At 42.8% G+C, this 21,424-nt stretch overlaps 1 protein-coding gene across 8 annotated transcripts in view; it reads left to right on the top strand.

Moving 5' to 3' along the window:
- Positions 1–21,424, top strand: part of POT1 (protection of telomeres 1) — a 102,659-nt gene that overhangs the window by 43,895 nt on the left and 37,340 nt on the right. For 7 of the 8 annotated variants that reach the window (XM_064142371.1, XM_064142370.1, XM_064142368.1 and 4 more), the window contains one exon: positions 12,005–12,295. The exons of the other annotated variant lie outside the window; for it this stretch is intronic. In XM_064142371.1, coding sequence (XP_063998441.1) covers positions 12,005–12,295 — 291 coding nt within the window. The remainder of the gene's footprint in view (positions 1–12,004; positions 12,296–21,424) is intronic. 8 annotated transcript variants of the gene reach the window in all.

Raw genomic sequence — 21,424 nt, 5'->3', positions numbered from 1 at the left:
CTTTGCTATGGGAATAGAGAAGAAAGCATTAGCAATGTCTGTGGCTGCATAAAACTTAGCCTCCTTCGATTCCAGCTCGTACTGGAGTTCCAGCATGTCCGGCACAGCTGCACTCATGGGTGGCGTCACCTCGTTGAGGGCACGGAAGTCAACTGTCAGTCTCCAGTCACCCGTAGGTTTACGCACAGGCCAGATGGGACTGTTGAAAGGTGAATGAGCTTTCTCGATGACAGCGTGACTCTCCAGTTGACGAATCAGCTGATGAATGGGCAACAAAGAGTCACAGTTAGTTCTGTACTACCTATGATGAACAGTTTGAGTTGCAATTGGCACTTTCAGGTCCTCTATGTCATGATGTCCCACAACTGCAGATTCATCAGAAAGTTCAGGTCTAACAGACAATTTCAATTTATCATCCTCAATCTCTACAGATGCTATTCCAAAAGCCCATTTATGACCCTTAGGATCTTTGAAACAACCTTGTCTCAAAAAGTCAATTCCCAGAATGCAAGGCGCATCAGGACCAGTTACAATAGTATGTGTCTTCCACTCTTTACAAGTTAAACTGATCTCAGCCTGTACCTTAGTTAACTCTTGAGATCCACCAGTGATTCCAAAGATAGAAATGGACTCTGTCCCTTTGCAATTTGATGGCAATAAAGTACACTGAGCACCTGTGTCAACTAAAGCCCTGTATTTCCGAACTCTTGAACTGCCAGGCCACCTAATGAATACATTCCAATAGATTCGGTTCTCTCCACTATCCCTTTCCTCCTCCTGGCTGGAGGCAGGGCACCCCTAATGCTGAACATGGCATGTGGGGTGTACACAGTGATTGGTGGTGTTGTGAGAGGAATTGCAACTGTTGGAACAATTGCAATTGCTCTCGGGAGCTGAAGAAGTGACAGCTACTTTCCTGGCTTTATTGCCTCTGTTTCTGCCACTCTGCAGATCCCTGACTCTCTTTGAAAGAGCTGAAGTAGGTTTACCATCCCATTTGTTCATGTTCTCCCCGTATGTGTCACGCAGAAGTATCCGCAGTGACGCACGTGATTGCTGCTGTCTAGGTGGAATTTGTCTCCTCCTGGGCTGGAATTGCCTTGCAGGAGGTGGGCGTCTGTTCCGGACTGCAGAAACATGCACCAATTCTGATGATGCAGGAATGGTATCCTTTACCAGATTAGTAATGTTTTTGAGATCCTCCTTCAGTTCTTTCATGGTATCCTTAATCTCTGTGGTCATAGTTTGTATGGCAGAGACTAGGCCAGAATGTGACAAGCTGTCCTCAATCTGCCTGAGCTGATCAGTGAATTCACCAACAGTGAAAGATCTTCCATTATCACTCCTTGCTAGAAATTTACTGGCCAAGATGTTAGCATAGGATGAAGGAGCAAGCTTAATAAGCTTCTTCATGAGACCTGTTCCCAAAGGAATATCGTCAGGCTCATGAGTGCCATGATCTCCATAAAGCACTTCCTTCACAGCAAACTCCTTCAGAAGCTTAATTCCCTGCTCAACAGTGTTCCACTTCTTGGCAGCCCATGGCAGATCATCTCGGGAAGGATATCTCATAGCCACAGCCAACAAAAGGCGTGTCCATAAGCTAACCCTACCAAGAGGACTTGCTAGGTGTTTGTCCACTCCACTCTCCTTAGTGAGTGGTCCCAGCTGCTTGGCAGACTTGTCTCCTACCTGCAGGGCATTAGCACCAATGCCACGGCATCTCACTAACCAGCTTAAGATTGGCTCACCTGATTCCCTTGTGTATTCCTTCCTAACTTCCCTGACCTCTCTGAGTGGATCCTTGGAGCCTTGGATGTCATCTTCCTTCTCCTCCTCCTGTTGTTCTGGTGGTGCTGGGCCTAACACAATCTTCCTCATAGCATTCCTGAACTCATTGGAACCATCCTCTCTCCTGGCAGCTAACCTCACAGCACTCCTCTCACTTGAGTATTGTTGTCTCAGCACATCTACAAGGTCTCGCAGACTAACTATCTCCTCTTCCTCCTCTTGCTGCTGATCACCAGAGGTCCCCTGTCTTACATCCTCCTGCGAACCACTCTTTGTCTTAGCTTTTGCCTTAGCAGGTGCCAGAAGGGCCTGAGCAGCAACAGACTTGGATGTGTCTGCTGGAGGATTTGAATCTTTAGGAGTCTGACTTGGAGGGTTTGAATCCTTAGGGGTCTGACCTGGAGCATTTGAATTATTGGAGGTCTGACTTGGAGCATTTGTATCCTTAGGGGTCTGACCTGGAGCTTGTGAGTTCAAATCTGCCTTGCTTTTAACAGGAGGATTTTGGTTCTGGTCTGCTGGCTGGGGGTTCGAATTGGCTGAGCTGGTGTCATTAGGATTTGGACTGACTGGGCTAGCGTTACCAGCATTAGCAGTAGTATTAGCATTAGTGGGATTATTTGCCTGTCCTCCTGGGATTCCTGCCAATCCTGTCGTGTTTTGATTGTTGCTAGGAACATTCTGATTTTGGGTACCTGCCTGTGCTCCTGGGGCTCCTGTCAAACTCTGCCCGTTATTTATGTTATCCTTATCATTGTTTATGTTAGTGGCGGGAACATTGGCCGTGTTCCCAGCACTTGGAGAAGGAGGGGCAGAGGCTGGCAAGGGGGAAGCTGATAACTGTGTTCCCTTGTTTTGCTGTGAAAGAGACTGCTTCTGAGACACAGAATTTTTCCTAGTTCTTACAGAAGCTGGTTTTGAATTTTTCACCAATAATGCCAAAATTAATATGAATATTAAAATCATGAGGCAAATATTAAAAACTGTGAGAAGAAAAACAGTTTTACACGAGCATGTACCTATGCAAACAGTTGGGATTCCTGTCTTAGGCTGAATAACTCTCATTAGAGCCATATTTAAAGCAGAATTTCCATTGATTGTCACATTATTCACAAGAGCTCCTGTAATATCCTTGCTAATATTCTCAGAGATATTAAAACCAGCATAACCAAGAATAAAATCACCCCAGCTCCAGAACATATCTGAAACCTTAGCTTTAGCCTTATTATAAGCCAGATCAATGAAATAAGCAACAATTTGACCTTTTAACCAACTAAATGCCAAGAAAACAAAACCAGACCAGAGCAATGCACCAACCAAATACAATAGCTGCTTGATTAGCTTCATCTTAATTCCCAGAGCTAATTTCCAGTCACTCAAAAATCTCTAGCCCCACGTTGGGAAAGCCAATTAAAAATGTGATGGTTTGGGGGTTACCCCGCCCCTCCCACACTTTTGTATTTGCCCCAGCTAACTCAGACGGACCCTGGGAATATAGATGAAGCAATTTATTTACAGCTAGCAGAATTTACAAGCAGCTATTTACAATATATACAGTTATATACAATTATATACAGAAATATACAAAGGATAAACAATACAAAAGCACAACTCCCCTCCCAGAAACCTGATTCCCCAGGAGGGGCTCTCAAACCACCCCAACACCTCCCCCCGGTCCCTCTCAACCTTACCCCAGTTCTCAGGAAGAAGAGAGGTGCAGCCAAGAGGTTAGGGAGCAAGGTTAGTGGGAGCAGGGTTAATGAGATGTGACCAGGTCTAAGGCAAAAGCAAGAGTGAGAAACAAAATGGAGAAAAAGTCTTTCTTCTTCCCAGAGTTCTCAGCGTAACTGTGAGAGAAGTTGACATCAATTGTTTTCATTTCACTGCCCATTATCTAGTTCTTCTACCAAAACATTCCAGCTTGCTTCAAACTAGCACACTCTGTTACCCAAGCATAATGGTGTCTCAGTTCCACTCTTTAGTATAAACATATTAAGGAAACCTGTTGATATAGCATATGCAAGGAGCCTCATCATTCTCCTGATTTGTCACCAAATTTTTGAGGAGATCACTATAAAATACTTGTCTATTGTTATTTCATTATTCTGCTGAGACGATATTTCAGTATTTAAGGACAGAATTGTTTAATTCCCTCCCCGTGTATGCCTTTTTTTTTCACTCAGATGAGCTTTTTTTTGTGGTTTACAGTCCTGACTTCTAACTGCTCACAACTCATGTCTTCTCATACAATGATATTTTGGTTAATTACTCTCTAAGGAAGAATTATCTGGAGTCATGAAATTGTCTTTTTCTGGATGGTGATGTTAGTCTGGCTCCTCCAGACTAACAGTTACTTTGTAAGTTTTCGTATCTGATCTGAGCAGGTAAAAACCTGACTTCTTAGAAGCCTGGTGCCCACTGCTAGGAGTGAACTGAGAAGAGGGCGACCTTTTCTTTCGCTTACAACGAATATCGCAGTATTTGTGATTTCTGTGCAGCACAGTTCTCAGTTGAAAAAAAGAAATGGACTAATTAGAGTTCTAATTACATTGTCTGCACTTTCTCCTTCACTGTCTTCTTTTGTTCTTAGGTCTTAGTCACCTTCTTGTAGCTTGCCGAACGAAAGCAATCCAGAGTGTCAGAGGCCATGCTGTGTCAGAACTGTGTGTACCAGTGAGGACAGATAAATATAGTCCTTCCAGCTTGTATTCACTTTTCTCTTTCCCAGATATGCTTCTGAGAGACTTCAAAGAAGTTGATACTTACAGCAAACACTCTCAGCTGGTAATGAATAACTTTTCCTTTTAGTAAGCAGACACAGGTGTCAGCAAGTCCCATGTTTCAGAGATAGTAACTTAATAGAGAGGATTTTGTTGGAATTACTTTGGGTAGAGAATGATTTTATTTGCTATATATTTGTTGCAGAGAATGAAAATGCTAAGTGTCAGTAAAAGACCTGAAAGACTATCCTGTTTTAATTACATTTCTGAATTTCCTGGAAGTACATTTCTGACTTCTTATGATGATTGTTCATGAGTTACAGTCCGCAATTATTTTCAGTATTGTTTTCAGGCTTTCAACCACAGTCAGTGCTCTGCAGAGATTAGGAGGGGTGGAATCTTCCACCTCCCAACATAAATGCTAAGCCTGTGATCAAATTGTCTAACTAGCACCATCATGGCAAGGAAGGAGTTATTTTAAGTAGAGTTTTCTTGGAACTACAAATGCTCTTAATATTTTAGAATTAATGCTTAACATTTACACTGTGGGAGAAAGGGTAGGGTTAACCTGCTGGTACTGACTAAATCTCTAATATTTTATCCTTGATTGATTTGGGAGTTTGGATGTGTATTCAGTTATTCTTGTATTCAAACCCTGCTATGACAATAGAAGTCTTAATTTCCTCATTGGCTTTTCTGTAGTATTCCTTATTACCTTCAAGTAATTCACAAACAAGAATTATTTCCTCACTCCCATTGAAGTGAATTGGTATTTCATTTCCATTTTAGTGTTTGAGTATTAGAGAAATTGAAGCACATTCTTATTTAGGTATTCATCTTGTTCACCCTACTCTAGCTGTCTGATACAACCACTGTCTAGGAACTGTTTTGGTGGGTCTTTTCCCTGCAGAATTACCGACGTAACTCATGTGGAACGCTTGGAGAATGAAGACCAAGGGAGTGATCTCTCATAAACTTTATTTATATGACTTCCTGCTGAGCAATTACAAAATTTTGATTCTCTAGCTTTTTGTCACAATTATGTTAATACTATTCTCCTCTCTTTTGTGCTTTAAATTCTTATGAACGTAGGCTCCAGTTGTAACAAATGAAGTGGGGCTATTAAAGATGAGAAATTCTTGGCTAGACAGCAGAAGTTCATCATTGATGCACTTTTTAACTCATGCACAAAAAGAGGAAAAATAGGGTAATAGAATAGGTTATCACCATATAAATGAAATGAACCATGTTTACACAGACAGCAGTAACTGCAGTCTACTAACTTTGGAATAGATCTCATTTATAATTCTGGTGTTTTATCTTTGTGATTAGATGCAGCATCTTAGATCTTAAGAATAAGAAAATGGAGAAAAATAGCAAGAAAAAATAAATTCCTTGCATGCTGTCAGTTGCATATTCACCCGATTCAAATTTTAATTTAGATTTAGGACATAAATGTATTGCTTCTTTGAGCAAAAATACTTTATAGCTGTGATATAGATGGCGATTCCCTCTTGTATAGGGTTAACACTCCAGGGGTAGTAACCCTGAACCTGACCCTGGGGGTCTTGACCCCTCCCCAGAGGTGGGTCACACCACCAGGTGATGGTTAGCCCACTCCCCACCACTTCCCTGTCCTATAAAATGAGGGGCACTTCGTGTCCCTCTCTCTCTCTCTGCTGCTCCCTCTACCTCACTCTCAGCGTCTCTCTCCACTACCTGCATACCAACATACCACGTGGCAGACACGAGGCAGACAAAGCCACCATCACAGAACTCGGGTTGTATTTATACTTTTTGTGTTTTGCTATTTTTCCCCTTCCCTATCCTTTGTAAACTTACCTACCTCCAATACCTTTCTAAGTTATTGTTAAACTTTTTAACTTCCACATCTAGTGAGATTGATTTATTCGGGTGTGTTTACCTCTCTCTCTCCCTAAATCTAATCCCTTCCTTTTGAAAAGAAGGGGGAAGAGGGGAGGGCACTCTACAAATTGTTACTGGGTTTATCAAATTTATTAGAGTCTCTGGGAATTTGGATTAGAACCCAAGACAATTTATTTGGAGTGTTAATCCTATACACCTCTGTAGGTCCGTCAGTTCACAGATATGTTTAGCTAGTGAATTGCTAAGCTGTTTGTCCACATAGGAATGGGAATCAGAATATCAACCATATGGAACATGACTTCGTAAAAACATAGAAGGATCAGTCACACTCCCTTTTTTTGTTAGTATTTCTGTCCTGGTTTTCTCCTTCTGCTCTCCTTAAACTAGTAATATTTAACATAGCATTTATTCCACTACATTACCCAGTCTGCCATTATTTTTAGCAGCAGTCTTGCTTCTGCACTTTGCTGGCAATTTCCTTGTCTCTGTGTACTCCCTCCTTCAGTTTAATCCAATTTGTCCTGTGAAAGCTGATTCCTTCTTTTTCCCTCTACTTGGTGCGATATGGAAGACACTGAGACAGAGATGCAGAAGAATCTGTTCATTTCTTATTCCTAGACAGCTCTGGACAGTAGCTGTCAGCTTGATAAGGATGAGAAGATAAAGTCTGGAGCTTAGATACAGGAAACATTAAGTGAATATTAAGCTTTGCCAGAACTTTACTGGCAGACTCTTAGCGTCTTCTGAGTAAATGGGGTCCAAATACATAAACTTGGCCGAAGTTAGATTGGAGATTTTTTCTTCTAAAAAAAATATTAAAAAGCATGTCTGTGGCACTGCAACCCTATTTTCAAATTTTTACTCTGAAGAGTGAAAGCAGGTAAAATTTGTTAGGTAAACGAGTTTCTTTTTGACAAAGAGAAACCGACATTCTTTTCAGAAATACCAGCATTATTGCTTCTGACATCCCTTGAAAACTTCTGTAAGGCATGCAACTAACTTTAGATTTTTGATGGATTTGAAATTAAACCCAAATATTTATTGTAGAGTAAATAACACCAGGAAATATTTACTATAGGCAATGATAGTTTCTCCATGATTTGAAGTCTTAGAATTTTACACAGTTTTTGGTCATTTGGTTTTGTTTTTTTTTCACCTCAGTACCTTTAGTGATGTTACCTGATCATGTCTTAAATATGTAGAAAGTATTCCAAAGTACACATTTTTTTGCTCTACTAGAATTTTCGCATACTATGACACTTCTTCTGAGGAATGCTTCTAAAGTGGTGTTGCTGTGCCTGCTGGCTTTTAAAATTATTATCAAAGCAAATTATTTCAGCTGGTTTAAGTATATATACTTTTTGCGTAGTTTTTTTCCCCATAAAATACTTATAATATGTTCTGGTGAACCAGTAAATAAAAGGTACAATGTATTGTTCATTTCCTTCTTTAATTTGTATCTCCATTACTGCAGACATTTCTGATAATCTTCCTTTTCAGTCCGCAGTTCTGAGAAATAGCAGAGGATAAGCTATAATTGTAGTCCTAGTATCTAAGTTTATTTTTCATATCCTTGTAAAAATTCATTTTACTTCCGTATGACTAACCTTGTTAACTTCCTTTTGGAAGGTGCCTGCAGATAGCTTTTGTAGTTCAGTGCTCTTATTACTATATTTAAACACATTCAAAATGTTTTAATTTCCATAAGGACAGAGATTATTTACTAAGTTACTTCAAATTACTTCTCTATTTCTTTATTACCTGTGCATAAACTGGAGGTACATGTACACTAGATGTACATTATTAGAATACAAGAAAGTATAATCAGCATGCCATATTATCCAAACTTGTTTACTGTGATTTATCAATGTTAAAATAAATATTTACAAAATATGAGGAAATAGACCCAATGCAAGTGGGATTTTTTGACAAGAAACTTTTTCTCAAAAACAGCATCAGTGGAATCATCAGTCTTTTACAAAGAAATTATATCTCTGGATCTGATACAGTGTTAAAGCTCAGGTTCAGTTGTCTAGCATATTTTGAGCAACAAATGATTAGTAAAAAATTTAATCGTAGTAATTTTTTCTTTTTTTGTTGGGCTGTTTGTTCTGTTATGTGATGTGTATATCATTCAAATGCTTCATCAGTAGCTTTTTTTTTTTGCTTGGAAGTGTGTGTCTTTGGGGTTCATGATGGTTTTTTTTGCTTCCCACCCTTGTGCACTGCATCATGCTCATAGTGGAAGACAAGCACTTCCTCTTTCCAGAGTAGTGGGTTTCCAGGTTGTAGGACTGGAATCATACTCATGTTGCCAAGTCTGGAGAGCTATCTCCAAATCCCTTGCTCTTAACTTCTAGTCTCAGCACTAGGCAGTTCCAAATAAAGCTGAAGAGTTTCAGAGTGGAAAAATTAGGAGGATTAATTACTAAATATCTACATAGATGATTCTGGACATATAGTGTATTGTATCCAGTGGCTATAGTCTCTGAGATGGACATACCATCATAAAACCAGGACATGATTTTTCTCTAAGAAGTCCATAACACAAAGGAGCAACTCCCATTTAAGAATGAAATCAAGACCATTCATACCTTAAAAGGCTTCAGGACAATTCTTTTAGGCATTTTTATTCAGCTACCTTGAGACATATAAACAGAGTTTTTGAGACACCTTCTCAACTTGCTTTGTTTCTTATTTAAAATGTCAGAACCTTTGATGAAGCAATGGTATTTAGAAGGAGAAAGAAACATTTGTCTGTAACTCATCACTGCTCAAATGACAAGCAATAATTAGAGGGTATTTCCAAGTTGTAAAAGCTCCATGGTTCAGTTCAGAGAGGTCTGAAACCCATGCTGCCTTACACCAGTGGCTCTTAGATGTCATTCCATTCTGTGTTGGCCACCCGTGTATTTGAAAATAGAAAAGAAAGAATCCAAAGAGATAAGATGAATACCTGTCTAGTGAGCTGATTTTTTTTGTCTTGACATAATGGAAAATGTAGGGTTTATTTGTTTGTGTTTTCAAGTGTCTGCTCCAGCTATTCTAGACCATTTTTCAAATTAATGTGCAGTGCTCTGTCTCTAAAACTTTGTGTAAGTCAGTGAATGGGGAGAATTGAAGGGCATTCCTTTGTGAGTTGGAACCCTCATCCCCTAACATAAGGTACTTTTTTAAATCCATCTTCTAGTAAGAAATCCTTTTTCATAGCCATTGTTTATAGGAACAACTTAGAAGAATGTGCTGCGCTTTTTTTTTTTCCCACTACTCCAGCTTACTCTTACTCTCTAGGTCTTTGGGCGGAGTTTTACTTGAAATATAATCCATCACAAATTTCTACAGTTTTTTTTTTAACATTCAATACATTCAAAATATTTAGTTATCAGTGCTGGGGAACCTTCTAGATCTAGAGACGATAAAACGTAGTGTGTCAGGAGAGCTATTTCCAGAGATGGTTGTGGATTAAAGAGTAGTACGTTATTGAAAGATGTTACCTAGAGAGGTACTGGAATCTCAACTAGCCAAAACTTGATGTGACACAGTGCTGACAACAGCCCTGACCTGAGAAAGAGGTAGGACTTTGTGATATCCTGAGGTCTCTACCAGGAAAAGTTCCTGTGTTTCTGTGATTTGGCCATGCCCATCTAATACATGGACAGTATCCCTTTTCAGTACAGCCTTCTATAACCCACTCTGTACCTTCATAAATATTTTTGCTCCTGGAGGCATGTGATCATACTCTGTGTTTGAAAAGGAGGGATCATGTGTTTTAAAACATGTTTTTGTGTTTAAACAGAAGGGGATGTGTCACTCTCCACAGTAACTATAATTCTTATAGCCACATTGTAGAGAAGTTTGCACTCTTTCTTTCCTTTTGACTGCATTCCTCTACTTAAGGGAAGACTGGGTAGCAGCATGTGAACATTAATTTTCTTTTATTTTGATACCAGCCATGAATTACAGAGATTGCAAGTTCTTGACTTCATAGTCAAGAAATACCTTGCAGCGAGGTCTTCAGCTTAATCTATGCTCAAATTGGAATAGAAGTTTGGACAGTGCATTTCAGGTGATGCAACAATCAAAGTTAAACCAAACCAATCAATCAAAAAACTCAACCAAAAAAACCCCAAACCCACAAACAACCCAAATCAGTGAAAACAAAACTGTATGTCTCAAAATAAATGTGTATATATAAATAATAATTGAGTTTTCAGCTCAATGTATTCAAGATGCAAGATACTAATTTGAAATTTCAATCCTTCCACAAGTCAGTAATTTAATTTATTTTAGGAAATTGACCTTCTTACTATAAGAACATATACATTGTCTTAGTATATGTTGTTTAACAAGGTAGGTTTTTTATATTCAAAGTTGATCTGTGACTGCACTTGTTTCGTAATAGTTTTTTACTTCTGCAATTTAACATTCAGTTTTATGACATTATTTCAGCTTTTTACATTACTTATTATCACACTTTTCTGTTGAGCAGGGTGAATAATACCTGCTTCAGTAATAAATAAAAGATAATAATAATTCAGTTTATTTAGGTTACTGTAAATCTGTTTATAAACATTTAAAGAATAGTTGTTTTTCTTAGTAAGCCTATTCGGAATAGAGTTGTACTCCATAGAAATCACTAGAGTTATTGTTCACACAGTTTGTTGAGATGCCATTTTACCTTTTATTCTTCAGTTTCTAAATAGTATGCTAAAGATTCTTGCAATGTGTATTGGAACTTATTTGCCTATTTAGGGCAAGCCAAATGCAACGCATCTGCTTCATTCTTGCCCAAAAAGGTATTTTTATTTAGCAACTATTCTTTAGTGAATTTATTTAAAATCTCAGGAATTTTTTTAAGAGGTGGCCATCTGTCCTTTTTTACCTGTTCTCATTTTTTAGTAGAATGTTCTTATTTAAATCAGTAGAATATTTTACCAGTTGAAAACTGAGCACTGGGTGTCCTAAACTATGTTGTCTCACAAATGCTGTATGTTTAGAATTCTGTTGCCTTTTTGGTAAGCAAATTTTAATTAAAAAGGGATGGATCAAAGCAAATGTTTTGAGATTTCTGCATAATGCTATATATAGAAATTGCAGGGTACAATAAGACTTCACTACATCCATGAAGGAATGTTTCACACTTTGAACACTGTTTTATAGGGTAGCAGATACACAGCTAAATCAACAGGATACAGGGGATCTGCCATATGCAGGGCAGTAGACATAGGAGTAATTGTGAAAGCTGTATTCATAATTCAAGGGATGAAAGCTGCTCACCATTTGCTTTATAGAAGGAAAAGGGAGGGAAAGAAAAAAGAAAAAAAACACCTCCTTTTCAGTTCCATACTATCAGGAAGCAGGGCTATTGTGAGAGGGAGAAAACAGGGATCCATAATGACTGTTCTCCACTGTAATTCTGTGTGTGACCCCTAAAATTTAATCTTTCTCACACCTCATTTTTTTTTTTCATTTTACCTCTGTTCTCCTATAATCAACGGGGACAAAAATGATCAATGGTCCATTCTTCATGCACATGATCAAATAGAAACATACGTATATTTCAAACCAGTGCAACCATTTATATTTTTTTCCATATTTTATTACAGATCAGGGAGTACAATGGACAGATGCAGGGAATTACCGGAGGAGGATTTGCATCCTTGACATTTGATGGAACTATAGGAGCACCAATAGTTCCTCGAACCTCTAGCAAAGTATACACTTTCATGGAAGAAGAACTGAAAACAATTAAAGAACTACGTGTTTGGGCAGCCAGTAATCTTTCCATATCTGGACCTCCAGCAAAATTGTCTGGTGTTCAGCCAATGCTGTTCTTTGATCTCACTTGTCAGCTGGTAGGGAAAGCAAAAGTGGATGGATCTTCTTTTCTTCTAAAGGTAGATTTTTTTTTTAATAATTTCTTAGATTTATTATTAAGACATTGTGATTCAGCTTTAAATCAAGCAGACATTGTGGTGGTTTAGGTGTACCCTGCCCCCCCACACTTTAGAAGGTACCCAAACTAGACTCATCCGGTTCTGGGAATATAAATGAAGCTATTTATTTACAGCTAGCACAATATACAAGCAGATATTTACAATATATACAGTTACATACAGAAATATACAAATGAAAAGGTAATACAGAAACACAACTGCCCTCCCAGAAACCTGAGTACCCAGGAGGGGCCCTCAACCACCCCTAAACCTTCCCCCTGCCCCTCTCAACCTTACCTCAGTCCTAAGGAAGAATAGAGGTTCAGCCAAGAGGTTAAGGAGCAAGGTGAGTGGCAGGAGATGTTAGGGAGATGCAGCTCAGCCAAAGCCCACCCAGAAAGTGAAAAAAAAATGGCAAAAGTGTTATCAAATGTTCCCTTCTTGTTCCCATCCCTCTCAGTGAGACTGTGAGGGGAGTAGACATAACCGTTGTTTTCCTTTTCACAGCCAATTATCTACTTTTTCTCACCAAAACATTCTAGCCTGCTTCAAACTAGCACAATCCACCCCTGTCTGCTTCACTCAGAGTATCGCTGAGAATTATCTGATCTAATCTAAAGCAATATTTGCACTAATGAATATTACAAGTTCAGTTCACACTTCATTCCAGCTATCTCAGATGTCGGTGATTCAAAAGCTCAGAACAGTTTCTCTCCTCACAGATGAGACAAGAACAGGGACTCCCAGGTGACAGTATCACAGTATTATCAGGGTTGGAAGAGACCTCACAGATCATCAAGTCCAACCCTTTACCACAGAGCTCAAGGCTAGACCATGGCACCAAGTGCCACGTCCAATCCTGCCTTGAACAGCTCCAGAGACGGCCACTCCACCACCTCCCCAGGCAGCCCATTCCAGTGTCCAATGACTCTCTCAGTGAAGAACTTTCTCCTCACCTCGAGCCTAAATCTCCCCTGGCGCAGCCTGAGGCTGTGTCCTCTCGTTCTGGCGCTGGCCACCTGAGAGAAGAGAGCAACCTCCTCCTGCCCACAACCACCCTTCAGGTAGTTGTAGACAGCAATAAGGTCTGCCCTGAGCCTCCTCTTCTCCAGGCTAAACAATCCCAGCTCCCTCAGCCTCTCCTCGTAGGGCTTGTGCTCGAGGCCTCTGACCAGCCTCATCGCCCTTCTCTGGACACACTCAAGCATCTCGATGTCCCTCCTAAACTGGACACAGTACTCAAGGTGTGGTCTAACCAGTGCAGAGTACAGGGGCAGAATGACCTCCCTGCTCCTGCTGACCACACCATTCCTGATGCAAGCCAGGATGCCATTGGCTCTCTTGGCCACCTGGGCACACTGCTGGCTCATATTTAGGCGGGTATCAATCAGCACCCCCAGATCCCTCTCTGTTTGGCTGCTCTCCAGCCACTCCGACCCCAGCTTGTATCTCTGCATGGAGTTGTTGTGGCCAAAGTGCAGCACCCTGCAGTTGGAGCTATTCAGTGCCATCCCATTGGACTCTGCCCATCTGTGCAGGCGGTCAAGGTCCCTCTGCAGAGCCCTTCTGCCCTCCAACTCAGTCACATCTGCCCCCAGCTTAGTTTCATCTGCAAACTTGCTGATGACTGACTCCATGCCCTCATCCAGATCATCTATGAAGATGTCAAAGAGGATGGGGCCCAGCACTGATCCCTGAGGGACACCACTAGTGACTGGCTGCCAGCTGGATGTGGCACCATTCACCACCACTCTCTGGGTCCAGCCCTCCTGCCAGTTCCTAACCCAGCACAGAGTGTTGCCATCCAAGCCATGGGCTGACAGCTTAGCCAGCAGTTTGCTGTGGGGGACAGTGTCAAAGGCCTTGCTGAAGTCCAGATAGACCACATCCACAGGCCTCCCCACATCCACCAAGCGGGTCACCTGATCATAGAAGGAGATCAGGGTTTGTGCTCACGTACTGTAGATTCTTTCAGTGTTGGACGCCGATGGTACCTAGAACAGAAAACTTGTATTATACACTCTGAATTTAAACGCTCTCAGCTAAGGTTAGATTTCTCTGTGGAATACACTGGATTTCACCATTCTCCTGCATTACCCAGTATGTATGACCAGGACCTTCAGCAGAAACTACCCCTCGGACAGGTTTCCCTTCGCCCGAAGGCGAAAATACCCAAACAGTTTTCCCTAACAGATTCTTCTCACGTACAACAGGAACTTTATCACCGTCTACTGTTTGGACCAAGTCTGATTGTGCAGGTCCTGCTCTGTTTACTGAACCTGTTCTTGAAATGAATGCCATTGTCTGACTCAATTCTCTCTGGAGTTCCATGTCTGCACATCATTTGTCTCTCCAAACCAAGAATGGTGTTATGTGCAGTAGCATGTGGAACTGGATAGGTTTCCAGTCATCTGGTACTGGCTTCTACCATCGTGAGCACATACTGCTTGCCAGAACGAGGTCGAGGTAAAGTGATGTAGTCAATCTGCCAGGCTTCACCATACTTGTACTTTGACCATCTCTCACCATACCATAAGGGCTTGATTCGCTTAGCCTGCTTAATAGCATCACAGATGTCACAGTCATAGATGACTTGGGTGATAGCATCCATGGACAAGTCAATTGACCTATCACATGCCCATCGGTATGTTGCATCTCTGCCTTGATGTCCAGATGAATCATGGGCCCACCGAGCTAAGAACAGCTCACCTCGGTGTTTCCAATCAAGGTCGATGTCAAGTTCAGAGTTGGTATCAACTTGAGCAATCTTAGCAGCTTGGTCTGCCTTCTGGTTATGTTGATGTTCCTCATTACCTCTGCTCTTAGACATGTGTGCATCTACGTGCCGCACCTTCACTGGAGTTCTCTCTAGTCTTGAATCAATGTCCTTCCATAGATCAGCACACCAAATAGGCTTTCCTTTCCTCTGCCAACCATTCTTCTTCCAGTCCTTTAGCCAACCCCATAGAGCATTGGCTACCGTCCATGCGTCGGTGTAGAGGTAAAGGATAGGCCAATTTTCACATTCAGCCACATAAAGAGCAAGTTGGACAGCTTTTACCTCAGCGAACTGACTGGATTCTCCTTCTCCATCTCTCACTTCAGTAATTCTCCTGGTCGGACTCTAGACTGCTGACTTCCATGTTCGCTTGTTCCCAAGAAGACGACAGGAACCATCTGTGAACAAAGCATAGTTCTTTTCCTGATCAGAGAGATCACCATAGGGAGGAGCTTCCTCAGCACGGGTTGTTTTCTCCTCTGGAGGTTTGGTACAGTCTGTGCCTTCCAACTAGTTGGTGATCACCTCCACCAGATCAGGTCCATTACGCATTCGTGCTCGTTGGGTTATCAAAGCCATCCGTTTAGACCAGGTTGCATCTGTGGCATGATGTTGTGATGAAGCTTTGCCTTTGAACATCCAGTTTAGAACTGGCAGTCTAGGAGCTAACAGCAGTTGTGACTCAGTTCCAATCACTTCAGAAGCTGCTTTCACCCCTTCATATGCTGCTAGTATTTTTGTCTCTGTTGCGGTGTAATTTGTCTCTGAGCCTCTGTAGCAACGACAACAGAAACCAAGCGGATGAACACGTGTCTCATTTGGAGCTCTGCCAAAGGCTCCAAGTTGGACCATTGTCACTGGCAGCCGTGTACAGAATGTTCTTCATGCCCGAACCAGATCTCACAGGTCCCAAGCCCACTGCATGGACTATTTCTCGCTTGATCTGATCAAAGGCTGCTTGTTGTTCATGTCCCCACTCGAAATTGTTTCTCTTACGAGTCACATCGTGCAGAGGTTTGACAATTTGACTGAAACCAGGAATGTGTAGTCTCCAAAATCCCACCACACCAAGAAAAGAAAGTGTGTCCTTCTTACTGGTGGGAACTGCCATGGTGGAGACTTTGTTGATCACATCCTGTGGAATGTGACAGCAATCATCCTGCCACCACACTCCCAGAAACTGAATTTCTTTGGCAGGTCCTTTGACCTTGTCTCTCTTAATGGCAAAACCTGCTTGCGAAAGAATGTCAATGATTTTGTTACCTTTCTCAAAGATTTCCTCGGCAGTTTGGCCCCACACGATGTCTTCGATGTGCTGGATGTGCTCTGGAGCTTTACCTTTCTCCAGTGCATTGTGGATGACTGAATGACAGATTGTTGAGCTGTGTTTCCACCCCTGAGGCAAGCAGTTGAACTGGTACTGGATTCCTCTCCAGGTGAATGCAAACTGAGGCCTGCACTCCTTTGCTATGGGAATAGAGAAGAAAGCATTAGCAATGTCTATGGTAGCATACCACTTAGCCTCCTACGATTCCAGCTCATACTGGAGTTCCGGCATGTCCGGCACAGCTGCGCTCATGGGTGGAGTCACCTTGTTGAGGACACAAAAATCAACTGTGAGCCTCCAATCGCCATTAGCTTTGCACACAGGCCAGATGGGACTGTTGAAAGGTGAATGAGCTTTCTCAATGACAGCCTGACTCTCCAGTTGACGAATCAGCTGATGAATGGGCAACAAAGAGTCACGGTTAGTTCTGTACTGCCCGTGGTGCACAGTTTGAGTAGCAACGGCACTTCCAGACCTTCTATGTCATGATGTCCCACAACTGCAGATTCATCTGAAAGTTCAGGTCTAATGGACAATTTGAATTTACCATTCTCAGTCTCTACAGATGCTATTCCAAAAGCCCATTTGTGCCCCCTCGGATCTTTGAAACAACCTTATCTCAAAAAGTCAATTCCCGGAATGCAAGGCGCATCAGGACCAGTTACAATAGTATGTGTCTTCCACTCTGTGATGGTTTGGGGGTTACCCCGCCCCTCCCACACTTTGTATTTGCCCCAGCTAACTCAGACGGACCCTGGGAATATAGATGAAGCAATTTATTTACAGCTAGCAGAATTTACAAGCAGCTATTTACAATATATACACTTATATACAGTTATATACAATTATATACAGAAATATACAAAGGATAAACAATACAAAAGCACAACTCCCCTCCCAGAAACCTGAGTCCCCAGGAGGGGCTCTCAAAACCACCCCAACACCTCCCCCCGGCCCTCTCAACCTTACCCCAGTTCTCAGGAAGAAGAGAGGTGCAGCCAAGAGGTTAGGGAGCAAGGTTAGTAGGAGCAGGGTTAATGAGATGTGACCAGGTCCAAGGCAAAAGCAAAAGAGAGAAACAAAAAATGGAGAAAAAGTCTTTCTTCTTCCCCGAGTTCTCAGCGAGACTGTGAGAGAAGTTGACATCAGTTGTTTTCATTTCACTGCCCGTTATCTAGTTCTGTTACCAAAACATTCCAGCTTGCTTCAAACTAGCACAATCCACCCCTTGTCTACTTCACTCAGAGTATCGCTGAGAATTATTCAATCTAATCTAAACCAATATTTACACTAAAACAATATATACAAGTTTCAGTTCACACTTCAATCAGATGTAGGTGATTCAAAAGCTCAGAACAGGGACTCCTAGGTGATGTTGGGTTCGTGCTCACGTACTGTAGATTCTATCGTAGATTCTCTCAGTGTTGGGCGCCGATGTTACCTAGAACAGAAAACTCCTAACAGCTTGAATTTAAACTCTCTCAGCTAAGGTTAAATTTCTCTGTGGAATACACTGGATTTCACCATTCTCCTGCATTACCCAGTAGGTATGACCAGGACCTTCAGCAGAAACCACCCCTCGGACAGGTTTCCCTTCGCCCGAAGGAGAAAATACCCAAACAGTTTTCCCTAACAGATTCTTCTCATGTACAACAGGAACTTTATCACCGTCTACTGTTTGGACCAAATCTGATTGTGCAGGTCCTGCTCTATTTACTGAACCTCTACTATTTACCAACCAGGTAGCTTCTGCTAAATGTTTGTCCCAGATTTTCAGAGTTCCACCCCCCATGGCTTTTAGGGTGGTTTTCAGCAAACCATTGTAGCGTTCAATCTTCCCTGAAGCTGGTGCATAGTAGGGTATATGATAGATCCATTCAATACCATGCTCTTTGGCCCAGTTTTTCACAAGATTGTTCTTGAAATGAGTACCATTGTCTGACTCGATTCTCTCTGGAGTTCCATGTCTCCACAAGATCTGTCTCTCCAAACCAACAATGGTGTTACGTGCAGTAGCATGTGGAACTGGATAGGTTTCCAGCCATCCAGTGCTGGCTTCTACCATCGCATCAGAACAAGTACCCAGAAGAAAAAGAGGAGGGTAATTGTTATTGGTGATTCCCTTCTGCAGGGAACAGAGGGCCCCATATGCCGGCCAGACCCCTTCCACAGGGAGCTCTGCTGCCTCCCTGGAGCCCGGGTCAGGGATGTTACCAGGAGGCTGCCTACTGTAGTGCAGCCCTCTGATTACTATCCCTTATTAGTTATACAGGCAGGGAATGATGAGATTAATAACAGAGGGCTAAAAGCTATCAAAAGGGACTTTAAGACACTGGGGAAAGCAGTTGAGGGAGCAGGGGCACAGGTAATCTTTTCATCTATACCCTTAGTCACAGGCTGGAATACAGAGAAGAATAGGAAAGCATATTTGATGAACAAGTGGCTCAGAGGTTGGTGCATCCAACATAACTTTGGATTCTTTGATATTGGGGAACTTCATCTTGCCACAGGTCTGCAATCAGCAGATAGGACACAACTATCACAGAAGGGGAGAAGGACCCTGGCACATAAGCTGGCTGGGCTTGTTGAGAGGGCTTTAAACTAGAATGGAAGGGGGAGGGGGTTAAACATGACAGCACCAGAGATAAATCAAAGGGAATTGAGGATGGTAGGCTAGAGCTAGGAGTAAAAGCAGCAGCCCAGCTGAAGTGCATGTACACTAATGCACGCAGTATGGGTAACAAACAAGAGGAGCTGGAAGCTCTGGTGCTGGAGGGAAATTATGATATTGTCGCCATCACTGAAACGTGGTGGGATAGCTCACATGATTGGTGTGCTGTAATCAATGGCTACAGACTCTTCAGGAGAGACAGGCAAGGGAGAAAGGGCGGGGGAGTGGCTCTGTATATTAGGGATGCTCTGGATGTCGTGGAGGTAGAAATCAAAGATGATCAAGTTGAGTCATTATGGGTGAGACTTAAGGCGAAGGCCAACAAGGCTGATATCCTGGTTGGAGTCTGTTACAGACCACCCAACCAGGAAGAAGAGGTTGATTTATTACTCTTTAAGCAACTGGAGGCTGCCTCAAGATCACCTGCCCTTGTTCTGGTGGGCGACTTTAACCTACCAGACATCTGCTGGGACTTAAACACTGCAGAGAAGCAGCAGTCTAGAAGGTTTCTGCAATGTGTGGAAGACAACTTCCTATCCCAGCTGTTACGTGAGCCTACCAGGGGGGCAGCCCTGCTTGACCTGCTGCTCACAAATAGAGAGGGGCTGGTAGGGGATGTGGTGGTTGGAGGCTGCCTGGGGTCCAGTGACCATGAAATTATAGAGTTTTCAATACGTGGAGAAACCAGGAGGGGCATCAACAGAACCTCCACACTGGACTTCCGAAGGGCAGACTTCAGCCTATTTAAGGAACTAATTCAGAAAGTTTCTTGGGAAATAGCCCTTAGAAACAAAGGGGTCCAGGAAGGTTGGACCTGCTTCAAGAAAGAACTCCTGCAGGCACAGGAGCAGGCAGTGCCACTGAGCCGGAAGATGAGCCGACGAGGGAGGCAGCCAGGCTGGATGGGCAGGGAGCTGCTGAAGGAATTAAAGATTAAAAAGAGTGTGTATCACCTTTGGAAAAGAGGGGAGGTGTCCCAGGAGAAGTTCAAGGAGGTTGCTAGGTCTTGTAGAGGAAAAATTAGAGAGGCAAAAGCCCACTTGGAGCTCAGGCTGGCCACGGCTGCCAAGGAAAATAAAAAGTGTTTCTTTAAATATATGAATGGCAAGAGAAGGGCCAAGGACAACCTCCAGTTCTTGTTAGATAGAGAGGGGAATAGAGTGACAAAGGATGAGGAAAAGGCAGAGGTGCTTAACACCTTCTTTGCCTCAATCTTCACTAGTGGGACAGGTTGTCTCCAGGACAGCTGGACTCCTGAAGCGGTGGATGGAGTCAGGGACCAGTACAGTCCCCCTCTAATCCATGAGGAAGCAGTAAGGGATCTGCTAAGTCACTTGGATCCTCACAAGTCCATGGGACCGGATGGGATCCACCCTAGGGTGCTGAGAGAGCTGGCAGCTGAGCTGGCCAAGCCACTCTCCATTATTTATCAGCAGTCCTGGCTCACTGGAGAGGTCCCTGAAGACTGGAAGCTGGCCAATGTGATTCCCATACACAAGAAGGGTCGTAAGGAGGAGCCAGAAAACTACAGACCTGTGAGCCTGACCTCAGTGCCAGGCAAGGTCATGGAACAGGTCATCTTGGGTGCCATCACAAAGCACCTACAGGATAGCCAAGGGATCAGGCCCAGCCAGCATGGGTTTAGGAAGGGCAGGTCCTGCCTCACCAACCTGATCTCCTTTTATGATCAGGTTACCCGCCTGGTGAATGTGGGGAAGGCTGTGGATGTAGTCTACCTGGACTTCACCAAATCCTTTGACACTGTCTGCCACAAGAAGCTCCTAGCCAAGCTGGCAGCTCATGGTTTGGACAGATTCACTCTGTGCTGGATCAAGAACTGGCTGGATGGCAGAGCTCAGAGAGTGGTGGTGAATGGTGCCACATCCAGTTGGCAGCCAGTCACAAGTGGTGTTCCCCAAGGATCAGTGCTGGGCCCAGTCCTGTTCAATATCTTTATTGATGATCTGGACAAGGGCATTGAGTCCAGCATCAGTAAGTTTGCAGATGACACCAAGCTAGGAGCAGGTGTTGATCTGTTGGAAGGTAGGAGAGCCCTGCAGAGGGACCTGGACAGGCTGGATGGGTGGGCAGAGGCCAATGGGATGAGATTTAACAAGGCCAAGTGCAGGGTTCTGCACTTCGGCCACAATAACCCCAAGCAGCGCTATAGGCTGGGGACTGAGTGGCTGGAGAGCAGCCAGGAGGAAAGGGACCTGGGGGTACTGATAGATAGTAAGCTGAAGATGAGCCAGCAGTGTGCCCAGGTGGCCAAGAGAGCCAATGGCATCCTGGCCTGCATCAAGAACAGTGTGG

This window comes from Pogoniulus pusillus, chromosome 4 (genome assembly GCF_015220805.1).
Source record: "Pogoniulus pusillus isolate bPogPus1 chromosome 4, bPogPus1.pri, whole genome shotgun sequence".
Lineage (NCBI taxonomy): Eukaryota > Metazoa > Chordata > Aves > Piciformes > Lybiidae > Pogoniulus > Pogoniulus pusillus.
The sequence above is the reverse complement of the archived record's forward strand: the minus strand, read 5'-3'. Positions and strand labels throughout refer to the sequence as shown.